Here is a 22,656-nt window from a genome sequence, read left to right as displayed (position 1 = left end):
CTATATATCCTTTCCTATTTCCTATGTTTTTCCCTTACCCCTCAGTGTTTTTTTTTGTTTTTTGAGACAGGGTCTCACTCTGTCACCCAGGTTGGAGTGCAGTGATATGATCTTGGCTCACTACAGCCTCAGTCTCCAAGCTCAAGTGATCCTCCCACCTCAGCCTCCCATGTATATGGGACTACAGGCATCGGCAACCACACCCAGCTATTTTTTTTGTTTTTTAGTTTTTGTAGAGACAGGGTCTCACTGTGTTGCCTAGGCTGGTCTCAAAACTCCTGGGCTCATGCAATCCTCCCATCCAAGCCTCTCAAGGTGCTGGAATTACAGGCATGGGCCACTGTTCCCAGCTACCCCTGGATTTTAAAGATCTATAGTGCTGCAGTATACTTCCAGTTGGTTATTTCTTACTGTTACTTAGTATTCAACAGTCTACATCTGCCATATTTTATTAATCCCTTTCTCTAGTGATAAGCACCTAAGCTGCCTTCAACATCCAGCTACGCCAATCAATTTCATGATGAGCATCCTTATGAACTTGTGGGAGAACTTCCTCGGAAAAAATATATATTCCAGAGTTATTCACAGGTCATAGGAGAGGTGCATGCTTCATCTCAACAAAGCCAGATTGCTTTCCTAAGTGGTGGTACTGGTTCTAGTTGACACTCCCTCCAACAGTGCCCAAGAGTTCTATAATATCTTCCACATTCTCAGCTGCACTGACCTTTCTGCTCCTGGTCATTCTTAGACAGAAGCTTAGAGTAAATGTAACCAACGGGAGCTATCAAAGGCTCTTCACCTCATGAGAACCATGAGAAAAGGGATGCTTTTGAAGAATTGTGCAGGAATGATTGATCTTACTTGAAAAACCAGAAGATTAAACATATGTTGTATTCTCTGGGAATTTTGTGAGATATTCGGCATTACAAATGCAAAATATTTTCTGCATATATTTATTTTTTTGCACAAATATCCCATTCAGTCTTTGCCTCCACCCCCCATGTTTGGCTAGTTTCTACTGACTTGGTTTGAAGCATTCTTTGAGTTGGCTGTGGCCAGTCTTCATCATGACCTGGTGGTGGTAGGCAGCAAAGGGGAGGTGGAGTTGCAAGACCAGAGTGTCCTGCTGAGCAGAAGACTGGCCTCATGAGATGAGCTGGGCCTTCCTCCCTATCTTCAGCTGTCATTCTCCTTGGGTCAGAGGGTAGAATATTAAAATGACAATAATAGGCCCATGCGCGGTGGCTCAAGCCTGTAATCCCAGCACTTTGGGAGGCCGAGGCAGGCGGATCACCTGAGCTCGGGAGTTTGAGACCAGCCTGGCCAACGTGGCAAAACCCTGTCTCTACTAAAAATACAAAAATGACCTGGGTGTGACACATGCCTGTAATCCCAGCTACTCGGGAGGCTGAGGCAGGAGAATCACTTGAACCTGGGAGGTGGAGGTTGCCCTGAGCCGAGACCGTGCCACTGCACTCCAGCCTGGGCAACAGAGTGAAATTCATCTAAAAAAAAAAAAAAAAAGAGGGCAATAATAATAAGGCATATTTATAGAGTAGTTTGGACCCTGCTACTCAAAGTACGGTCCTCAGAGTAGCATCTTAGGTATCACCTGGGATGCTGCTTGGTAGAAATGCAGAATGTTGGGGCCCAACCCAGAATCACTGAATCAGAACCCGCTTTGAGCAAGATCCCCAAGGGATTCTATGCACATTACAATTTGAATAGCACTACTTCAGTCTTTGCCAAACATGTTCACATTGATTATCTCACTTAAACTCTTCTCAACACCCCTGATTTCCTCGGGTATAGTTATGTAAATCTTACGTTGCAGTTGAGGAAACTGAAGCTGAGCAGGTTAAAATAACTGGCCCAAGAATATCCAGAAGAGCCCCATGAAAACAGATTTTTTCATCCCCAATGTCATACTTTGTTTCTATCCCTTTCACCCCATGCCTCGTTTTTCCTCACTCCAGCTGCCTACTGGAGGTGAGGCCGGCAAGTCTTGCAGCCCTCAGGATCTTTCTCTGTTGGGCTCCAGACCTGAAATATGGCAAATTTGGCTTGAGACCAAAAATGCTCACTGCTTTTCGGCCTCAATCCTTCTCTACCTTCACTGCAAGTCTCAGTTAGGAGTTCAGAGGACACTATGGTCTGAATGTTTGTGTCCTCCAAAATTTATGATTCAAATCCTAGTTCCCAAGATGATGGTACTTGGACCTGGGGCCTTTTGGGAGGTGATTAGGTCATGCGGGCTCTGGGATTAGTGCCCTTAGGAAATAGGCCCAAGGGAACCTGTTTGTCCCTTCTACTGTCTGAGGGCACAGTGAGAAAGCTCCATCTATGAGAAAGAGTGCCCTGATAAAACAGTGAATCTGCTGGCACCTTGATCTTGAACATTCTAGCCTCCAGAACTGTGAGAAATAAATTTCTGTTGTTTATAAGTCACCCACTTATAGCATTTTATTACAGCAGCCTGAACAGATGAAGAGAGAGGGACAGCCAGACCTTCACTCGGTGTGAGGTGGGTGGAGTTATTAGTGGGTCTCTCCTTTGAGTGAATATCAAGTTCCATTTTTTTCTTCTTAAAAGCAGGTTAAGCAGGGGTGCTGAATCTGGGGTTCCTCAGACTCCCAAAGCATCTGTGGATATAATTCAAGGAGTCTGTGATCTTGGATGAGACAAATATTTAACATTTTTATTTGCACTAATCTCTTACCACACCTAGCATTTTCTTTACTGTAACTACAGGAAACAAACCGCACTAGGCTCAGCAGGACCTATGACCTGTGACTCTGTCACTAAGAGAAATCACAGGTATTTCCATATTGCATAACTACTGCAGACCTTGAAATCTCATTTATGCTCATGATAACTTCAGTATTACCTCAGTTGTTAGTCCCATACTAGATCTTGTTATTAAATGTGTTAATAGGTGGAGGGCAGTGTGGCTCACGACTGTAATCCCAGCACTTTGGGAGGCCGAGAGTGGCAGATCACCTGAGGTCAGGAGTTTGAGACCCGTGTGGCCAACATGGTGAAACCCCGTCTCTACTAAAAATAAAAATATTAGCCAGGCGTGGTGGCATGCGCCTGTAGTCCCAGCTACTCAGGAGGCTGAGGCAGGAGAATCACTTGAACACGGGAGGCGGAGGTTGCAGTGAGCCAAGATTGCGCCACGGCACTCCAGCCTGGGTGACAGAGCGAGACTGTGTCTCAAAAATAATAATAATAATAATAATAATAATAATAATAAACAAATGTGTTAAAGCAGCACTATAATGCCAAAATACCATTATATATGTATGTGAATGTGTGTGTGTGTGTGTGTATATATATATATATATGTAATCATTTTTATTTTTTTAGAGACAAAGTCTCTTTTGTCACCCACACTGGAGTGTAGTGGCACCATCATGGCTCACTGCAGCCTTGACCTTCCGGGCTCAAGCAATCCTCCCAACTCAGCCTCCTGAGCAGCTGGGACTACAGGCATGTGCCACTATGCCTGGCTAATTTTTTTTTATTATTTGTAGAGACGGAGTCTTCCTATGTTGCCCAGACTGGTCTCAAACTCCTGGGCTCAAGTGAGCCTTCTGCCTCAGTCTTCCAAAGTGCTGGGATTACAAACGTGCACCACCTCATCCAGCCTATTTTTTTTATATTTGGATAAATGTGTTATCAATATAATGGCTTCATTTGTAATCTTATGAACTTCATTTTATGAGCTCAAAAGCATTATCCTGAGAAGGAGTTCATAGGTTTCATTAACCTGTAAAAGGACCATTTCAGATTCTAGAACCTTCATCACATCCTCCAGTCTGTTTTTGATTGTTGTCTTGGGTTGGTTCATGTCAGGCTCGGATTTATTTTACTTTTTTTATCAGTAGCAACATAGCACTGAAAACCAAAAGGGGCCTATATGCTTGTCTTCAGGATTGAAACGAAGACTCTCCTGAGAAGACGGCACTCCACTGCACAGCCAGGCTTGGTGGCAGTGGGGGCTAAGAACCCCAAGGAAGAACATGCATGACCCTTGCCCTCCTTCTGGAAGATCGTCTCAACATTCAGAAAATTTCAATAAAAAAATGCCTCGTGCTAAATAGAGAGACCATCAGCCATAGCTTTTGCTGACTGCTTACCCTTCTACAGCTTTATATCATAATCTTGATTATAACCCACAAAGAAGCTGGAAGATGTTTGGCCTTTGAAAAACAACACCCCTCCTCTCACCCATGATGCCAGGCAAGATTACCAGAATTCTGACACTGGAACAGGTAAAAGTCACTGGGTCTATCCAGAGAAAATGAAAGGTCCTACTTTTAAGAAGCTGTAAGAACACTACCTTTACAATTATTGATGTGCAAAGAGATGTTCCTGATAGGTTAAGTAAAATAAGAAAAAGCAAGTTACAAGGTAGCATGTTTTATAACATATATACACAGGGGAGTGAGAAGACAGGGTAAAGAGCCTGAAAATATATGTATCAAAATGTTAGTAGAGGTTAATTCTGGAAGTGGGATTACAAGGGATTTTCATCTTTTTATTCCTTTTTGTATTTTTTTAATGATCAGTATGCTTTACCTTTGTTAAAAAAAATAAGGGAATGCAGCTGCGTTCATTTGGTAAAAATCACAATGTTAAGTAACTATATTTTACTGCTACTTGGAACCTTGCAGAGCCACTTAACCACTTAACTGGCTTCTCACTTCTTGAGGAGATAAAAAGAGCAAATGGAGAGTGGAGGAATTTTTTTTTTACAAAAATAAATCCCTATAGTGTTATATCATGGACTTTATACAGTGGGCCACATTAGGACCTCCAGATTCTTACTGCACCAAGTAATAACCGGTGCATAGCAGGTGCTCCATCAAGGTGAACTCCCTTTCTTCCTATTACACATTTATTTCCATCTCAAAGCACTCAAGGGAGTGCTTGCTGGTGATGTGGAATATTTTTCTTCCATATCTCCATTTCTCTCTTTTTTCTTTTTTTTTTTTCTTTGAGACAGAGTCTCGCTCTGTTGCCCAGGCTGGAGTGCAGTGGCACGATCTTGGCTCACTGCAGCCTCCGCCTCCCAGGTTCGAGCAATTCTCCTGTCTCAGCCTCCCGAGTAGCTGGGACTACAGGTGCCCGCCACCACGCCTGGCTAAGTTTTGTATTTTTTTAGTAGAGACGGAGTTTCACCATATTGGTCAGGCTGGTCTCGAACTCCTGACCTCAGGTGATCTGCTCGCCTCGGACTTCCAAAGTGCTGGGATTACAGGTATGAGCCACCACGCCCAGCCACTTCCCATTTCTCTAAGGTAAAAATAAAGTATTTCTTCCTTGCTCTGATTTTTTTTCCTTTTCTACTTTGCTAGTTTTTCTAGTTCTCCTTCCTGGGGCTTTCTCCAAGGTATTTTAGATGCTTTTTTTTAAAAAAAAAGAAAAAAAAAGTACTCTTATAAAATGAGTATTTTGAAAACTGTAGCTGTCCCTCCAGAACTGAAAGAAACACACATGGACTATTTCAGTTATCTCTTGCAGTATAGCAAACCACCCCAAAACCCAATGACACTCCTGTGGACAGAAGCAGGACCGTGGAGTGGAGCGGAGGCAGGAAGTGATGCCTGGGCTGCTCTTTTATTGATTGTTCATGATTCTGTGGGTCAGGGCTTGGTGGGGATGGCTCATCTCTGCTCCATGTGGTGTCAGCTGGGCCTGCGTGACTGGGGCTGGCGGGTCCCAGGTGGCCCTGATCACGTGGCTGGAGTGTTGGTACTGGCTGTTCGTTGGGGTGCCTTAGTTTTCTCCATGTGGCCGTTCTCCTTTCACATGTTCTCTCATTATTCAGTAGTTTAGCCTGGGCTCCTCTGCCTTGTGGCTAGTTTCCAAGAGGATAAACACAGACACTTCAAAGTCTTCTTAAGATCTAGGCATGGAAGTCCCACAGCACTGCCCCACATTCTCCCGGTCAAAGCAAGTCACAGGGCAGGGCTGGCCCAGTATCAACGGGTAGGGAAACAGACTTTACCTCTTGACGCAGAAATGGCAAAGTCACAGCAGAAAAGGTTACATGGGACAGGAAGGGTTGTGGTGGGCATCTTTAGAAACAATTTACCCCATAAATAGAGTTTAAGATTAAAAAAATGTTTTTAACGAGCTTTAAAACCATAGTAATTAGTGTAATGAAAATAACTAATGATATTCACCAGAGGAGATTTTTTTTTCTACTGTATCTGGCACTTTCACTTTCTAAATCAGCCCCAGTTTGCCTCTCATCCCCACTCTGCACCCCATGAGGCCAGGACATCCTGAGCACGCACACAGGAAAGAAGTCCTTGCCACGCCCTCTGCCAGCATTTCACCACGGGCCTGCCCCCTTCAGCCTGCTTCTTCCTCAGAGGCCCACCCTCAGTTCTCTTCTTTTTTCTCGTTATTTTCTTTTCCTGCGGGATTTTATCTACTCCCTTGGCTTCAATTGCCACCTAGACTCTGATGACACCTACATTTTGTTTTTTATTTCTGTTTATTGATTTATTTATGAGACAGGGTGTTGCTGTGTTGTACAGTGCTCGGAGTACAGTGCTCAGAGTACAGTGCTCGGCTCACTGCAGCCTTGACCTCCTGGGCTCAAGCAATGCCTCAGCATCCCAAGTAACTGGGACTACAGGCACGCACCACCACACCTGGTTAATTTTCTGATATTTTGTAGAGACAGAGGTCTCCCTATGTTGCCCAGGCTGGTCTCAAACTTTAGAGTTTGAGCAATCCTCCTGCCTCAGCCTCCCAAAATGCTTGGATTACAGGCATAAGCCATTGCACCTGGCTAAAATTTTAATCTCCAGCCTAGATCTTTCTCTGTTGGGCTCCAGACCTGAAATATGACATTTTCTTCCTTTCCACCAAAGCCCACTACCTCTCTGTGGCCCTCTTCTATTTCATACAGTGAATCAAGCCAGAAACCTGGCAGTTCTCGATACTACCCTCTTCCTCATGTCTACATCCAATCGATTACCGAATCCTGCTTGCTCTTGGCATCTCTATTCCATCCTCTCCAGACCTGCCACCATTTCTTAGTTTAGCCCAGCATCATCTTTGCTGCCTGCAAAAGCCTTCTCAATGGCGACAGACCCTCACTCCTCTGGTCCATTCTCCATGCTAGGCCAGAATGAGCTTCCTATACCATCATCCTTGTTAAAACCTGTCAGCAGGTCCCCCTTGTCCTTAGGATAAAAGTTCCACTTCCACATTCCTTAGCACGGCACACAAAGGCACTTCATGTTCTGGGCTGCTTTCCTTAATAGCCTAAGTTCCTCATCCTGCCTCTCAGATCTGTGATCCAGACAATTCAGAGCATCCTAAATCCCCAAGGCTCTCTCTAGTCTCCACTTCTATCCCTTTACTTCCTCAGCTTACAGATCAAATGGGAGAAGCCTTCCCTGACCCTTCCCTAGGCACCTGCAGGTACCTATCTTAGCATTTGTCAGATTCTATAGTGACGGCTGGCTCTCCTATTTACTTCTCCCACTATACTGGAAGCTCCTTCAACACTGGAACGGTGTCATTTTTATGGTTTTTCCTCAGTGTTCAGCTAATACCTGGCATATGGTGGGGCAATGAATGGATGAATGGTGATGAGCCCCACTGACTGCAAGGGGCAAAGAGAAGATGTCTCGTGGGTACAGTGTGTTCTAACATTCATAACTGACCTGAGAAATCTTTACAGTCAGCTCCCCTCTCACTTCCTTCATTATTCTGATCTAAGGAGAAACCAGTACCATCAGCAGGAAGGGCCAGCATCTATCTGAGGTACTACTTACTACTGCCCAAGGGCTTTCTTTTATTCATGCTACATTAGTCTGTTCTCACACTGATATAAAGAATTACCCGAGACTGGGTAATTTGTAAAGGAAAGAGGTTTAATTGACTCATAGTCCTGCATGGCTTGGGAGGCCTCATGAAACTTACAATCATGGTGGAAGGGGAAGAGGCACAGAGCACAAGCAAGAGCAGGGAAAACCACCTTATAAAACCATCAGATCTCATGAGAACTTACTCACTATCACGAGAACAGCATGGGGGAAACTGCCCCGATGATCCAGTCGCCTCCCACCTGATCCCCAACTCGACAAGTGGGGATTATGGGGATTACAATTCAAGGTGAGATTTGGGTGGGGACAGAGCCAAGCCACATCCAAACCATATACACGCCCAAGATGACAGTTTTCCATGTCTGACCCTGCAATGACACAAGCTAAGGGAAAGGCATAGAAGGACCCACACTTCCACCTAGGCGTTTGCACATATCCTGTCTGTAACTCCAGTGGGTCTTCAGAGACAATCTACAGTTACTTTCTCCAATTAAAAAAAAAAAAATCTTGAGTGCTTCGTATAGAACAGATACTAGATCAAAAGGATGATTATAGGTTGGGTGTGGTGGCTCATGCCTGTAATCTAAGCACTTTGGGAGGCCAAGACAGGAGAATTGCTTGAGCCTGGGAGTTCAAGACCAGCCTGGTCAACATAGTGAGACCTAAGCTCTACAAATAGTAAAAAAAAAAAAAAAGAAAAAAAAATTCAGCCAAGGCTGGGTGCAGCGGCTCACGCCTGTAATCCCAGCACTTTGGGAGGCCAAGGCAGGTGGATCACTTGAGGTCAGGAGTTCAAGACCAGCCTGACCAACATGTGAAACCCTGTCTCTACTAAAAATACAAAAATTAGCTAGGTGTGGTGGCAGGTGCCTGTAATCCCAGCTACTCGGAGGCTGAGGCAGGAGAATCACTTGAACCCAGGAGGCGGAGGTTGCAGTGAGCTGAGATCGTGCCACTGCACTCCAGCCTGGGCAACAGAGTGAGACTCCATCTCAAAAAAAAAAAAAAAATCAGCCAAGTGTGGCAGCACACACCTGTAGTCTCAACTACTCAGAAGGCTGAGGTGGGAGGATCATTTGAGCAGAGGAGGCTAAGGGTTCAGTGAACTGTGATCACCCCACTGCACTCCAGCCTGGGTGACAGTGCAAGACCTTGGCTCAAAAATATAGATGATTATACATGATCACCATCTCAGGAGTTCAGATCTGGATGGAGCATGGGCAGGACTCAGTATCGTAAAAAATGTTCCTTGCAAAATGACTAATCCACTCCCAGCATGAAGGTGTGGACAATGTACGCTGAGAGCAAAGAAGAACCATCAATTCATCCCGGCGTTATGAAGGAAGCCTTCAACAAAGTGACAGTGGTACAAAGCCCTTGAAAGCCAAGAAGGCAAAGGGGGCCTTCAGGGATGCAAACGTACATTTTTTTGTTTTGTTTTCGTTTTTGAGACGAAGTCTCGCTCTGTTGCCCAGGCTGGAGTGCAGTGGCACGATCTCGGCTCACTGCAAGCTCCGCCTCCCGGATTCACACCATTCTCCTGCCTCAGCCTCCCAAGTAGCTGGGACTCCAGGTGCCCGCCACTGTGCCCGGCTAATTTTTTTGGTATTTTTTAGTAGAGACGGGGTTTCACCGTGGTCTCAATCTCCTGACCTTGTGATCCACCCGCCTCAGCCTCCCAAAGTGCTGGGATTACAGGCGTGAGCCACCGCGCCCGGCTGCAAATGTACATTTCTTGTACATGGCGTCCCCTAGCACTTTAAAGAAAAACCCCCATTTCAGCCGGGCACGGTGGCTCATGCCTGTAATCCCATCACTTTGGGAGGCCGAGGCAGGCAGATCATGAGGTCAAGAGACTGAAACCATCCTGGCCAACATGGTGTAACCCCGTCTGTACTAAAAATACAAAAATTAGCTGGGCGTGGTGGCGCACGCCTATAGTCCCAGCTACTCAGGAAGCTGAGGCAGGAGAATTGATTGAACCTGGGAGGTGGAGGTTTCAGTGAGCCAAGATCACACCACTGCACTCCAGCCTGGTGAAAGAGCGAGACTCCGTCTGAAAAAAAAAAAAAAAAAGAAAAGAAAAAGAAAATCCCCATTTCAAACCATGACCTATAACTTCCTCAGTAGTCTAGCTCCTCCTGCCTTACTTTCCAACCTCATCCCCTCCCACTCTCCCTGACACCCTCTGCACCTCCAGCCACATTGCATCCCATGGGGCCAGGTCCTTCCTGCTATAAGACTGCCTTAGCTGCTCCCTCTACTTAGGTGCACTTGCCCGGGATCCTCCTATCCTCTCATGAGGTTTTCAGCTTAAACATCTCCTTGGAGCAAGCTTCTCCTATATCTCATACCAAACCAGTTGCCCAGTCACAATCTTACCACCCTGTTACAATTTGGTGCACTGTAGTGAACTTACCTACCTTAATGGTGCTTTTGTGTGTGTGCGTGTGTGTGTGTGTGTGTATTCGACCTGTACTTATCTTTGTCTCCTCTGGCCTGTCTTGTTCACTGCTACTGTCCCTGGAACAGTGCCTAGAACACATAGTAGATGCTCAACAAATAGTTGTCAAATGGAGTGGATAAACGAACAAAGGCATGTGCAACATAGTGTTTCCTGAATGAGGATGTGGCTCGGAGACATGAAAATGCACCATATGTTTGAGGAACAGCAAGCGGTTTGCTGTGGCTGTGGGCAAGGGTAAGTCTGGGTGGAAGATGAGGTGGGGAGGGTTGGGAGAGTCCTATAGTTGGAGGCTGACTGGATAGCTCAGAACTGAATGGCCTTTCATCTCCTGGCAACAGGAGCCATGGATCATTTTTAAGGAGAGAATGTTATGATTGGATCATGACTTTTAAAAAGCCATTCCAGTCACAGTGTGGAGCTTGGGCAATGGAAAATAAGCTGGAGTGTGGGTGGAGGTTGGGTGGGGGGATTGCAGATTGTTTAATCAGAGCAAGACTTGATGACAGATTGATCTAGTGCAACATTTGGAGGGTAGAAATGGAAAGTGAGAACAGAGACATTTCTGAGGCAAAACTGCTGGGTCCTGGGGAACAATCAGATCCAGGGCTTTGAGAGAGAAGGTGAAGGCTGGAAGGAGACAAGGCATGCATCCGGGAAGGAGTAGAAACAGCAATTCTAGTTTTGGATATGTTGTCTGAGGAGCCCGGGAAACATCTTTCTCTGAATCTCTAGGAATTGTGCCACCACCACACTGTTCCTCCTACCCCTTTTCTCTTTTCTTTCCTGTTTTGAATCACTCTCACAAGTCAAGACCGCTCCCTGCTTCTTAGCCCGCTGGGGAGCCAGGCCAGCAGGCCCCACATTCCTGAGGAAGGGACAGGGTTCTGGCCTGGAGGGTCTAGCAGAAGCCACCCCAGGGGAGGGCCCGACAGGAAGGAAGGTAGGCCTGCCGGAGGGGCATACAGGAGCTTCCTCTCCCGCCAGTGTCCAGGGCCAACTGCTCCAGCCCTCAGGCTGGGTCAACAGGATGGGACAGCCCAGGCGGAAGGAAGCCTGTGGGGAGGGACACCCCGCAGACAGAAGCAGGGACATGGGGTGGGGAGAGGCAGGAAGAGCTGCCGGGCTGCTGAGCTGGCGCCTCTCCAGCAGACTCAGGAGGGGCGGTGACAGGAGGCCATTCCCTCCTCATCCCCGCAGCCCTGGGCCTCTCTGGTCCTGGCCAACAGTATTACTATCATTATTATTGCTGTTGTTCGCTAGCCTGGGCCTTAGATACATTAGAAAAAAACCATCGGAAGATACGCATAGCATTGGCAGTTTCTAAAACAATTAATTCCCTTCCTGTGTTCATTCTGTGATTACTGGGATAGAAATGCTATTTGCATTACCAGCCTTTCATTCAGTTACAGAGACGTGAGTGCTCGAAGGAGAGACAGTGATTTTTGCCTTAAATTCAGCCTGTCCAAATCGGATAAGATCTCCGATTTGCTTTAAGCCCCGTTATCACTGCCTTCCTCTCCAACAACAGCTGCTGTGATCGCGCACAAACGGCCAAACGGGGGCAAATCCGTGCCAAAGCAGGGCCATGGGCTTTCCTGATCAGAAGGCCCAGCCCCAGCCCCCAGGCGCAGCACACGGGCGGCTTCCTTTCAGAAACCCAGCCTGCCTCCCACCAGCTGGAGTGGGTGGGTGGGGCGGTAGTGGTGCCAGTTTCAGGGAACGGCCGGCAAACCCACCTCCAGGCGTGCTCCAGCGGGAGCCTGGAGACCCTAGGAGAGCCCTCCCCACAAGCGGCTTCCAGGCAGGACGCTTCCAGAGGTCTTGGTCCAGGGGTGGGGGTGAGGTGGGGTCTACCTTTGAAACAGCTACAATTTAAACTTCAGCTACACCGAGCTCACACTCGATTCCGCAGCCGAGTGTCGGCGCCAGTGAAGGATAAAAACTCGGGTCTACGGCTCCCCACCACGCCCCTGGTCCGGTCCTCTGGGCTTCCAGGAGTCCTCACGCCATCCTCTGGGTTGCCCAGGAGGAAGGATGGGCGGGGCGGGCAGGCGCTGCAGGCGCTGCAGATGGGGAGGGCGAGCCCGTGGCACGGGGTGAGCGGGGGAGGGGCGCGCGAGCAGGTGTCGGCTCCGTAACAGGGTCCCCCATCCCGCGCCCCAGTGCTCCCCGAGGCTTAGCGAGGCAAAACCCAGCAAATGCTTCAGAAATGCAGCTCAGTTGGTCACCGGGTTCTGCTTCCTCATCAGACGCGCAAGAGGATGGCGCTTCCAATGCAAATCTCTTGGCTCCGGCCCCTTGGCTGGCAGCCGCCGCGTCCCCCGCCTGCCTGGCGTCCCGCCCACTCCGTGGCGGGCTGAGACGAGGCCCGGCGCGGAGGGGACGGGGCGGAGCGGGCATCCCTCCCCACCCCCCACGTGGGGCTGGCCCTCCGCAGTGCCTGGGCGCGCTGCAGTCGCCGCGCCTTCCCGGCCGCGGCACCGCCTCTCTAGGCAGGGGCGGGGGACGAGGGGCAAGGAGTGGGCGAGGGGCGGGGGGCGTCACTCAATCAGGTGGCCTCTGGAGTTCCCCGGGGCAGGGCCGAGGGAACATGCTGCCGGGGATTGTGTACACGCTCCACTGACACCAGCTTCACGCTGCCGGGCAGTCGCCGATCACGCGTGGCCCCGCGAGCCCATTGGCCGGCGCCTCACACACCTTTGCCGTTGATTGGCCGGCCTCAGGCTCCGCCCCCACCCCCGCCCGCGGCGCGGGGCAGGCTGAGCGGCTACCTGAATGGGGAGGGGGCAGACGGCGCTGAGCGCGGCGGCGGCGGGAGCGGCGTCGAGTGTCTCCGTGCGCCCGTCTGTGGCCAAGCAGCCAGCAGCCTAGCAGCCAGTCAGCTTGCCGCCGGCGGCCAAGCAGCCAACCATGCTCAACTTCGGTGCCTCTCTCCAGCAGACTGCGGTAAGTCATTTGGGGATGCCCCTGTGCTTCCTCGCCTGGTCTTGTCTGGGGGGCCAAAGGGGGCGCGAACCCCGAGCCCCTGACATCAGCCATGCCTGAGAATTGGGGCTGCAGCGGAGTCGTGGGGAAGGAAAGGGCTTCCTGCCTGCAGACTATGGGCATTAGTGAGGGCGTGTGTTGGGGAGGGGGTCGAACCAGGGGGCTAGGATCTTCAGACAGGGACAGGGGTCTTGCTCTAGATGTACTGAGGGGAAGGGACAACTCCGCATGGAGACCCGAGAGGGCTGGTGAGGAGGAGGATGACGAGCGGGGGAGGAGTGGGCAGGGGGCCGTTGCCCTGCAGCGAGGTTGGGGTACAGTGTGGAACGGGAGTCGCGGGAGGGACAAGGGGGCTACCCTCACCTGGTACCGAGGAGAGATGCCCGGTCTGGCTCAGGAACGCGAGCCAGGGGAGGAGGGGGCTGCTCGCAAGCACTCGGGAGGCGGGGTGTCCACAGGACAGGCAAGTGGGCTACCCATCCTGGGGGTCTGAACCCACGCTTGGAAGACGGGGGCTGCTCAGCAGATAGCTCGGGGCTGGGGGAAGGGGCGCCTGTCGTCGGCGCGGGGGGATGACACGAGGGCCCGCCGACAGCCCTGGGGGACGAGTTGCTCCCCCAGACGTCTGGAGGGGGACTCTTACCCCAGGGGCAGGTGGCCGCCTTCTGACGACTCCTTGGAAGAGGCGGGGAGCCGCCTCTGGGGCAGGAAGGTGGGAAGCGGGACCCAGCAGCTGGGGCGGGAAGGTGGGCGGGGGGAGCTGGGCCGCGAGACGCGGGGGCCGCGCGTCTGGAGCCGGGGCCTGTGGGGGCTGCACGTCTGGGAACCCGTGGAGACGCGCGGCGGGAGGGGCCTGGAGCTGCCGGAAGCCACGGGGAGGGGGCGCCGCGTCTGCAGGGAGAGACGGGGTGGTCTGAGGTCCCGTGGGCCGCGTGGGCGGGAAGTGCCGAGGGCTCGGCCGGGTTCCCGGGGGCTGCCGGCGGGAGGAGGGCGGCGGCCGGGTTTCCGCGGGGACCTGGCTCCTCCTCCCGCATCTGAGGCGGAGGCCGAGGGTGGGCCGGGAGCGGGTGCGCCCGGGGAGCTTCTCGTCCCCGAGTGACCCAGCCCCGGCCTCCGCCAGGGGCGGGAGCGAGGCCCGGCCCCGCTGTCGGTTCCTAAGGGAACGGCGGCTCGCGGGGAGCTGGAAGGGGCGGGCGCCTCCCGGAGCCTGGCGCCCGCAGCCCCGCCCCTCCCCGCGGGCCCGGCGCGCACGGCCGGGCGGTTGGCGGCGGCGCCCGCGGCCCCTCCCCCGGGTCGGGCGCGGGCGGGAGCCCGCAAGCTCAGGAAGTAGGGGAAAGGTGACGGCGCGGCAATTCCCAGTTCACGTTTCCTGCGCCTCCCGGAGCAGCCGCTGATCACGCTTTGTTCACATGCCTCGCCCCCTCCTCGCCCACGCCCCCGCCCCGGGCCGCACAGCCAATCCGGGCTCGGGCCGCCGAGCCGGTCGGCCAATGGCGGGGGCAGGGGCGCGGGGACGTGCGAGCGGCGAGGAATGTTCCCAGTGACTCACCCGCGAGCCTCATTGAGGTTAGGGCGGCCCCATCCGTCGGTCCCCGCCAGCTAGGATCTCCCCCGCCGTCCGCCCCCGCCCCTCGTCTGCCTCCCCCGCCCGCGCCTCCGCCCGCGCTTCCCTTTCCTGCCTCGCGCCCCACTCCCTTTCCTCCCCTCCCTGTTTCCCTTCCTGTCCTTCCCAGCTCACGCTCTCTTTCCCTGCCGCCTGCCTTTCTTTTTTCCTTTTTTTGCATTGGCGTCTTGGGGCTGTTACACACACGCGCGCTGTCCATTGCAGCTTACATAAAGGCGGGCGCGATTATGCAATTGTATTGTTAGCGATATTTCAAGAGAAATGGCTCGTTTTCTTAGGATTTCAACACGAAGGCATCATGCATTTTTGAAAAACTAGTATTGAGAATAATACCTTGCAACGTAAAGAATGTTTTTTGGTATTTTTACACAATCTCTACTTTGACCAAACGAGTCTGGACAGTTTTCTTTTAATGGAAAATAGGAGAAATGGTGAGTAGTACCATTTTTTTTTTTTAGCGTAGTTCAAAGAACTTTAGTATAAAACATTAGGTAGGAGTTCTACGAATAATTGCAAAACCGGTGCTGTTATTTTGTCATCAAGCAGTTCTTTAAGGAATTAAAATAGATTCTACTTTGATTATGCTGACTTTTTAAAGTCGGTTTTTGCAAATTCCAAGTAGAATATTAAATTTTTTGATTATCCAGTTTTTAGTAATATTGCATTAGCTATGTTGTAGTTATGTATGGCAAACCATTGTGTCAAATAGATTCAGTAAAAGGGAGCACAAATATGAAGAGGTTGAAAGTTAATTAAAATAAACATTAGAATTTTTTTCTATGTATATCACTTGATTTTTCTTTACCATAATCAAGTAATCAAATTTTAGATCTTAAATAATGCAATTTTAACTTGAAAGATACCCTGAGGATCCCTTATCTTTTGATTTTTATCCCAAAGTGCAAAGTGACTTTCCAAAGGTCAGACCCATAACAACAGGCCAGAGCTCTACTACATTTTGTCTTTATTAGAAGGTTTTGGCTATTTTTTTTTCTATCAGCAATTTGTACCTCAAAAGACCTCATACCATACCTGTAATATTTAAGAAGATAAATTTTTTGCCGCACTCTCTCTTAGTTATTTTGTCCGACTCCAGTTGCAGGTAGCTACTCTGGAAAGTCTATATAAAACACTTTTTTTCTTCTTAGCCAAATACTTCTCCTTTTGGATCACAAATGCATTGATAATTTTCGTCTTAGTCCCCTTAATGGTAGTAGGTGTGCCTCTCTCCCATGAACGGATATCGCTTTATCAGTGTTAAAGTCTAAATGTTAACAGAAAGAATGAGGAAGATTTTATTGCCACTACTGTGAGGTTTGGGTTACCTACCTAACAAGTGTAGCTGAACTTCCTTAGTATCATAGTAAGTGTAAGAGGAAAATTATTTCTGATTTTAATTTGGAAAGTTGTGTGAGTTGTAAAAAAAAAATTGCTCATTTTTCTGTGTGCCATTTGGATGACAAAAAATATGCTTATAAGCTTTCCTCTTTTGTTTTTATAGGAGGAAAGAATGGAAATGATTTCTGAAAGGCCAAAAGAGAGTATGTATTCCTGGAACAAAACTGCAGAGAAAAGTGATTTTGAAGCTGTAGAAGCACTTATGTCAATGAGCTGCAGTTGGAAGTCTGATTTTAAGAAATACGTTGAAAACAGACCTGTTACACCAGTATCTGATTTGTCAGAGGAAGAGAATCTGCTTCCGGGAACACCTGATTTTCATACAATCCCAGCATTTGTAAGTATTGTTTTTAAGATAGACGTAAATTATATAATTTCTTAAAATTTATATAATGAACTGTAGATTTCTCATGCTTATATATTTCCCTTTTCTTTAGTGTTTGACTCCACCTTACAGTCCTTCTGACTTTGAACCCTCTCAAGTGTCAAATCTGATGGCACCAGCGCCATCTACTGTACACTTCAAGTCACTCTCAGATACTGCCAAACCTCACATTGCTGCACCTTTCAAAGAGGAAGAAAAGAGCCCAGTATCTGCCCCCAAACTTCCCAAAGCTCAGGCAACAAGTGTGATTCGTCATACAGCTGATGCCCAGCTATGTAACCACCAGTCCTGCCCAGTGAAAGCAGCCAGCATCCTCAACTATCAGGACAATTCTTTTAGAAGAAGAACCCACCTAAATGTTGAGGCTGCAAGAAAGAACATACCATGTGCCGCTGTGTCACCAAACAGATCCAAATGTGAGAGAAACACAGTGGCAGATGTTGATGAGAAAGCAAGTGCTGCACTTTATGACTTTTCTGTGCCTTCCTCAGAGACGGTCATCTGCAGGTCTCAGCCAACCCCTGTGTCCCCACAACAGAAGTCAGTGTTGGTCTCTCCACCTGCAGTATCTGCAGGAGGAGTGCCACCTATGCCGGTCATCTGCCAGATGGTTCCCCTTCCTGCCAACAACCCTGTTGTGACAACAGTCGTTCCCAGCACTCCTCCCACCCAGCCACCAGCTGTTTGCCCCCCTGTTGTGTTCATGGGCACACAAGTCCCCAAAGGCGCTGTCATGTTTGTGGTACCCCAGCCCGTTGTGCAGAGTTCAAAGCCTCCGGTGGTGAGCCCGAATGGCACCAGACTCTCTCCCATTGCCCCTGCTCCTGGGTTTTCCCCTTCAGCAGCAAAAGTCACTCCTCAGATTGATTCATCAAGGATAAGGAGTCACATCTGTAGCCACCCAGGATGTGGCAAGACATACTTTAAAAGTTCCCATCTGAAGGCCCACACGAGGACGCACACAGGTACCAGCCACTTCTTATGTCTTTAGTGTTTAAATGAAGAGGTTTTGGCTGTGATCACACATTTAAACCCAGGATGATAAGGAATAACTTGCCTTTAGCTAGTTTAGAGGATGGTATTTACCAGTGCAAGGTCCTCCAAAAGGCTGTATTGGAGGCCGCTCACGAGTGCCATAATCCTTGCACTTTAGGAGACCAAGGTGGGAGGATTGTTTGAGCATAGGAGTTCAAAACCAGCCTGTGCAACATACTGAGACCTCATCTCTACAAATAATTTAAAAATAAGTATGTAAATACTTTATTGATGTGCTTTTGTTTCAGTCTCTCAAATGATGATTCTGTAGATGTCTGAGTAGTTACTTTAATAAGGTATCTTTAAAGCCTTTGAATCATAGTTAAAGTCAGGAAGTCTTTTCATTTTTGGCTTTTTTTAAGGGATGAAAAAAAACTGCTCTGTTGCCCAAACTGGTCTCAAACTTCTGGGCTCAAGCTATCCTCCTGCCCCAGCCTTCTGAGCAGTTGGGACTACAGGTGCCTACTACCCCACCCGGCTGCCTTATTTCATGAGGGGAAGAGTTTTGTAAATGTGATCGAGTGACAAGTTGAAATTGGAGCAATACATATCTCATATTCATTTGACAGTTTGATTTATTAGCTTTTATTATTTAAAATGTATCTTCTCATATACTTTTAGATAGAATTGAACATATAATTTACGGCAATCTTATGCATAACAATGATTTGTATGTCTTTGTTTTAGGAGAAAAGCCTTTCAGCTGTAGCTGGAAAGGTTGTGAAAGGAGGTTTGCCCGTTCTGATGAACTGTCCAGACACAGGCGAACCCACACGGGTGAGAAGAAATTTGCGTGCCCCATGTGTGACCGGCGGTTCATGAGGAGTGACCATTTGACCAAGCATGCCCGGCGCCATCTATCAGCCAAGAAGCTACCAAACTGGCAGATGGAAGTGAGCAAGCTAAATGACATTGCTCTACCTCCAACCCCTGCTCCCACACAGTGACAGACCGGAAAGTGAAGAGTCAGAACTAACTTTGGTCTCAGCGGGAGCCAGTGGTGATGTAAAAATGCTTCCACTGCAAGTCTGTGGCCCCACAACGTGGGCTTAAAGCAGAAGCCCCACAGCCTGGCACGAAGGCCCCGCCTGGGTTAGGTGACTAAAAGGGCTTCGGCCACAGGCAGGTCACAGAAAGGCAGGTTTCATTTCTTATCACATAAGAGAGATGAGAAAGCTTTTATTCCTTTGAATATTTTTTGAAGGTTTCAGATGAGGTCAACACAGGTAGCACAGATTTTGAATCTGTGTGCATATTTGTTACTTTACTTTTGCTGTTTATACTTGAGACCAACTTTTCAATGTGATTCTTCTAAAGCACTGGTTTCAAGAATATGGAGGCTGGAAGGAAGTAAACATTACGGTACAGACATGGAGATGTAAAATCAGTTTGTATTATTACAAATATTGTCATCTTTTTCTAGAGTTATCTTCTTTATTATTCCTAGTCTTTCCAGTCAACATCGTGGATGTAGTGATTAAATATATCTAGAACTATCATTTTTACACTATTGTGAATATTTGGAATTGAACGACTGTATATTGCTAAGAGGGCCCAAAGAATTGGATTCCTCCTTAATTTAATTGCTTTGAAGCATAGCTACAATTTGTTTTTGCATTTTTGTTTTGAAAGTTTAACAAATGACTGTATCTAGGCATTTCATTATGCTTTGAACTTTAGTTTGCCTGCAGTTTCTTGTGTAGATTTGAAAATTGTATACCAATGTGTTTTCTGTAGACTCTAAGATACACTGCACTTTGTTTAGGAAAAAAACTGAAGATGAAATATATATTGTAAAGAAGGGATATTAAGAATCTTAGATAACTTCTTGAAAAAGATGGCTTATGTCATCAGTAAAGTACCTTTATGTTATGAGGATATAATGTGTGCTTTATTGAATTAGAAAATTAGTGACCATTATTCACAGGTGGACAAATGTTGTCCTGTTAATTTATAGGAGTTTTTTGGGGATGTGGAGGTAGTTGGGTAGAAAAATTATTAGAACATTCACTTTTGTTAACAGTATTTCTCTTTTATTCTGTTATATAGTGGATGATGTACACAGTGGCAAAACAAAAGTACGTTGCTTAAAATATATAGTGAAAAATGTCACTATATCTTCCCATTTAACATTGTTTTTGTATATTGGGTGTAGATTTCTGACATCAAAACTTGGACCCTTGGAAAACAAAAGTTTTAATTAAAAAAAATCCTTGTGACTTACAATTTGCACAATATTTCTTTTGTTGTACTTTATATCTTGTTTACAATAAAGAATTCCCTTTGGTATATGGAATGGTCATTGCATTTCTTAAAAACCATTCTCAACTCTCACCTTGACATTGCTCACTTATATTATCCAAGGACTTAGTGTCTGAATTTCTCTAAGGGTCTCATTCAAATTTAGAACTGTAGGAGTATGTCTTTAACATGAATCCATTTAGAGAGTATACAAAGTGAGGCCAGATATCTATTTGGTGAGGTAATATGTGAACCAGCCAGTTCTAAGAAAACACATTTAATTTTTAAACATTGTTTTTTATTTTTCAAGACACAGTTTCACTCTGTCATCCAGGCTGGAGTGCAGTGGCATGATCTCAGCTCACTACAACCTCCACCTCCCAGATTCAAGTGATTCTCCTACCTCAGCCTCCAGAGTAGCTGGGATTACAGGTGTGCACCACCATGCCTGGCTAATTTTTATATTAGTAGAGACGGGCTTTCGCCGTGTTGGTCAGGCTGGTCTCAAACTCCTGACCTCAAGTGATCCGCCCATCTTGGCCTCCCAAAGTGCTAATTTTTAAACATTCTTGAATATTTTGATATTTAACAATATTTTGATATTAATGAAATCTTGCTAAGTAGTATTCAAGTTAAAGGGAACACCACAGTGAATAATTACAAGCAATGAAACTGCCGTGGCAAATGAAAAGAAGGCTGACTTATTAAATAGCGAGTAAATTGCTTACCTCTAGAAGTTAGACAATTAAGTGATACCTTAAATGCAATAAACATATTGGTACTTAAGCCTCACGAAAAGTAATCCACCTCTGAAGAGAAACACTTGTTAGTCACTCATCAGTAGAAGGAACTAAGGGCTGTAAATGCTACTTGGTGTATAGAGGATAATTTTGTAGATTACTATTTTAGCTTGCACTGAAATCCCCTTGTGGTCAGGAGAACATCTTCCACAATGCCCAACTTAACCAGTGACCTAGAGTCTGCCTCATTGTTGAATAAACACCATGGTAAGGGACCGTGTACTCACTTGGCAGCAGTTGTAGGACAGGTTTCTCAGGACATCTGTACACCTGTTGCTACTTTTCTTGGAAACTTAATACCACATGAGTATGACATAGCTGCTGGAGAGAGGCTTTGCCATTCTGGCCTCTGGTGTAGCTTTGGTGTTGGGCACCTGGACCATCCTCTTGCTTTAGAGCTTTTCATGGTGGCAGGTGTCCAGAAGTGGGAATGGAGGAAGATGACTGAAATATTCTCTGCCTCCCCCAGTGCCCAGTCCCTTGTAATGATGTGGCCCATGAAACTATGCCACCCGTTGGCCGTATTCTTTGCAGTCCTAGTTGGTATCTGAGATCTTTCCTTAGGAATCTTGTAAATAGAGTTACTGTTTTTGAGTTGAATGTTGAAGCAGGATCTAATTTTTTTTTTTTTTAGACAGAGTCTCGCTCTGTTGCCCAGGCTGGACTGCAGTGGCATGATCTCAGCTCTCTGCAAACTCTGCCTCCTGGGTTCAAGTGATTCTCCTGCCTCAGCCTTCCCGAGTAGCTGGGATTACAGGCGCCCAAAACTAATAAGTTAAACTTGGTACAATACTATTAAGTTTTCATAAGGGTACTAAAATGGAGAAAAGTTGAAGCAGAAACACCTTTTTACTAGCTTAATTTTTTACTAGCTTTTCTACTTTTTCCTATTACAGGACCTAATCCAGGATCTCAAATTGCATTTAGTTGTCATGTCTCTGCAGCCTCCTCCAATCTGTAGTAGTTCCTCAGTCCTGTCATTTGAACATTATTTGTCAGTTATTTTGCAGAATGTCCCTTAATGTGGGTTTGTCTGATGTTTATTCATGATTAGGTTGAGGCTATGGGGTATGTGGGAAAGATGCCCCAGAGTGATAATGCCCTTCTCAGCACATCTTACCTACAAACACATGGTGTCCATATGCACTCCTGGTGATGCTAACCTCCTCACTCACTTTGGCTAGGGTGATATCTGTTGGAATTTTCCACTGTAAATTTACCATTTTTCTCCATAATTATTAAATATGTAGAGGGACATACTTTAAGATTATGCAAATAACCTGTTTCTGCTTACACTTTTCCCCATTTATTTTAGTATCCTTATGGAAATGTTGCCTGGGGCAATTATTACTGTGATATGCTAATTCCCTCATTATTTATTAAGTTGGAATTCTGTAAGAGTTGTTTCTTCTCTATTCAGTTTTTTTAAATGTCAGCATGGACTTGAATATTTATCTCATTCTTTGAGTTGTAACACTATACTTAATTATTCTGTGACTCAGTTGTTCCATCTTTGACCCTTGTTAGCTCTTTCAGTATTCAACCATTTTTAATAAATGAAGATGAAAATTTTATATGGTTCAACCTATCATTTCTCACTGGAACGAGAGCTGTTTGGTATTAGTAACTACTTTTTAAAAGTGTTTTCTACCTGCGTTGCTGCCACCCTGTCTAATCCAGCATCTCTCACTCAAGCCAGTGCAGCCACCCCTAACTGGCCTCCCTGCCTCTGTCCTGTCTTCTTACTATCCAGTCTCCTCACAACAGAGTCTTTTGAAAATGCAAACCTGATAATGTCACTTTTCTGTTTAAAACACTTCAGAAATCTCCCAGTGCTCTCAGAGTCAAGTCTAGGTTTTATAACA

General features: G+C 47.2%; 1 protein-coding gene across 3 annotated transcripts; it reads left to right on the top strand.

The window, feature by feature from the left end:
* Positions 1–12,733: 12,733 nt before the first annotated feature.
* Positions 12,734–20,039, top strand: KLF10 (KLF transcription factor 10). 3 transcript variants are annotated; one of them, XM_063709437.1, is made up of 5 exons: positions 13,456–13,556; positions 15,211–15,363; positions 16,434–16,667; positions 16,768–17,680; positions 18,438–20,039. In XM_063709437.1, exons 2-5 carry the CDS (start codon positions 15,361–15,363, stop codon positions 18,695–18,697), a joined length of 1,410 nt encoding a protein of 469 aa, XP_063565507.1. In that variant the 5' UTR covers positions 13,456–13,556; positions 15,211–15,360; the 3' UTR covers positions 18,698–20,039. The 3 variants fall into 3 exon arrangements, with proteins under 3 accessions (XP_004047445.3, XP_063565507.1, XP_030869826.2); XM_004047397.5 differs by lacking the exons at positions 13,456–13,556; positions 15,211–15,363 and adding an exon at positions 12,734–13,269; XM_031013966.3 differs by lacking the exon at positions 13,456–13,556 and having other exon boundaries at positions 14,554–15,363.
* The last annotated feature ends 2,617 nt before the right edge of the window (positions 20,040–22,656 follow it).

This window comes from Gorilla gorilla, chromosome 7 (genome assembly GCF_029281585.2).
Source record: "Gorilla gorilla gorilla isolate KB3781 chromosome 7, NHGRI_mGorGor1-v2.1_pri, whole genome shotgun sequence".
Classification (NCBI taxonomy): domain Eukaryota; kingdom Metazoa; phylum Chordata; class Mammalia; order Primates; family Hominidae; genus Gorilla; species Gorilla gorilla.
The sequence above is the reverse complement of the archived record's forward strand: the minus strand, read 5'-3'. Positions and strand labels throughout refer to the sequence as shown.